General features: G+C 42.1%; 1 protein-coding gene across 5 annotated transcripts in view; it reads right to left on the minus strand.

Moving 5' to 3' along the window:
* The window catches only part of wdfy3 (WD repeat and FYVE domain containing 3), a gene marked incomplete at its 5' end in the record, with an annotated part of 96,713 nt that overhangs the window by 24,971 nt on the left and 70,192 nt on the right, over positions 1 to 1,550 (minus strand). For all 5 annotated transcript variants that reach the window (XM_014019682.1, XM_014019683.1, XM_014019685.1 and 2 more), the window contains 2 exon segments: positions 366 to 548; positions 713 to 822. In XM_014019682.1, the coding sequence (XP_013875136.1) occupies positions 366 to 548; positions 713 to 822 (293 nt within the window).

Genomic DNA, 1,550 nt, shown 5'->3' on the forward strand with positions numbered 1-1,550 from the left:
TTTAGCTCTTAGCTACTCATACCAAACAGCATTTTTAGCTCTTAGCTACTCATACCAAACAGCACCTTTAGCTGTTAGCTATTCATACCAAACAGCACCTTTAGCTCTTAGCTACAGAAGCCAAACAGCATCTTTAGCTCTTAGCTACTCATGCTAAACAGCACCTTTAGTTCTTAGCTACTCATGTCAAACAGCATCTTTAGCTCTTAGCTACATGTAAAAAACAGCACTTTTAGCTGTTAGCTAATCAAACCAAACAGCACCTTTAGCTGTTAGCTACACATGCCCAACAGTCAGAAAGCTCCCGGCTGAGGAAACACTCAGCTACACGTTGGTAAAACTTGTTTTCGATGTGTTCTGCTCACCCAGATGGTTCTGCCAGCTCTTCAGGGCGGGCTCCTCCAGAGCGGGACGAGCTGTGACGATGTCCACGTGTCCTCTGTCGTTGCAGGGCAGAGACACTTTGAAGATGTCCTCCAGCATCTGACGCTTGCTGTGCATCAGTTCTGTCCAGACACGGTTCACGGCCTTCAGCAGCAGCTGACGTCCTGCGACATTTTACAGGAAGTCGCTCTGGTTTACTGATGCCAGAGGGAACTTTGCCAACTCTAGCTTTTAGCCATTGTTGTTCCTTTAGCTTTTTAGCTTCGGCGTATTCGGCTCTAAACATCCACACTCCATTTTTACAGGAAATATCATTTCTCCAGCTCACCTTCGCTAACGTCGTGACTGTGCGTGGACTCGTTTTCGTTCTCTGTGGACATCATCACGTGCCAGGTGGTCATCCTGGCCTCCGCCTCCAGCCCAAACCCCTCCACACTGCTGCAGACACAAACAAACAAACAAACAAACAAATAAACACTGTGGCAACACAGGTTGCAGAACGGTCAGACTGCAGCTGCTTCAGCTTTCTGCTACAGATTCAACAGAAAAGGTGATTTTTAAATCTATTCAATGAAAAAACACCTGCTTTATTATTTAATACAAATCTTGACCAAAAGTTTGACTTTTTCAGTGAAAATGCAGTGAAAACACAAGCTGCCTCATGTCTGTCAGACTAACTTCACACAAGCAGCAGTTTTACCAACAACAATTTATTTTACATAACAGAGGAATAAAAGCTTTACAAATTACACAAACGACTTGACAGGTACATAATGCAGCCTGTCAAACTTAACAGGACATGTTGAGTCAGCGCTGAACTCCATCTTTTTCCTCAGGATTGATGTAACATTATGTGAAAAACAAAAAACGAGGCAGTCTCACAGTAAAATGCTCATTTCAATCAGCTTTAATCAACGGCAGTATTGATTCTTTAAAGGGATCCATGATTAGACATCAGACTATTTAATAAACATTTATTTTGACTAAAATAAAGATTGTAAAAATACTGTAGGATGTTTAGATTTTTATAGTTAAAAAAACATATATTTTAACATGGACGGAGCCATTTTACTTAGACACAAAGCATTCTGGGTAAATGATGACGTGGATAGGTCCTCGGTGCGAGGCTGCTAGCGAGCTATATCCACCCTGAAGGTTAATCTTGG

This window comes from Austrofundulus limnaeus, unplaced genomic scaffold (assembly GCF_001266775.1).
Source record: "Austrofundulus limnaeus strain Quisiro unplaced genomic scaffold, Austrofundulus_limnaeus-1.0 Scaffold226, whole genome shotgun sequence".
Taxonomy (NCBI): Eukaryota; Metazoa; Chordata; class Actinopteri; order Cyprinodontiformes; family Rivulidae; genus Austrofundulus; species Austrofundulus limnaeus.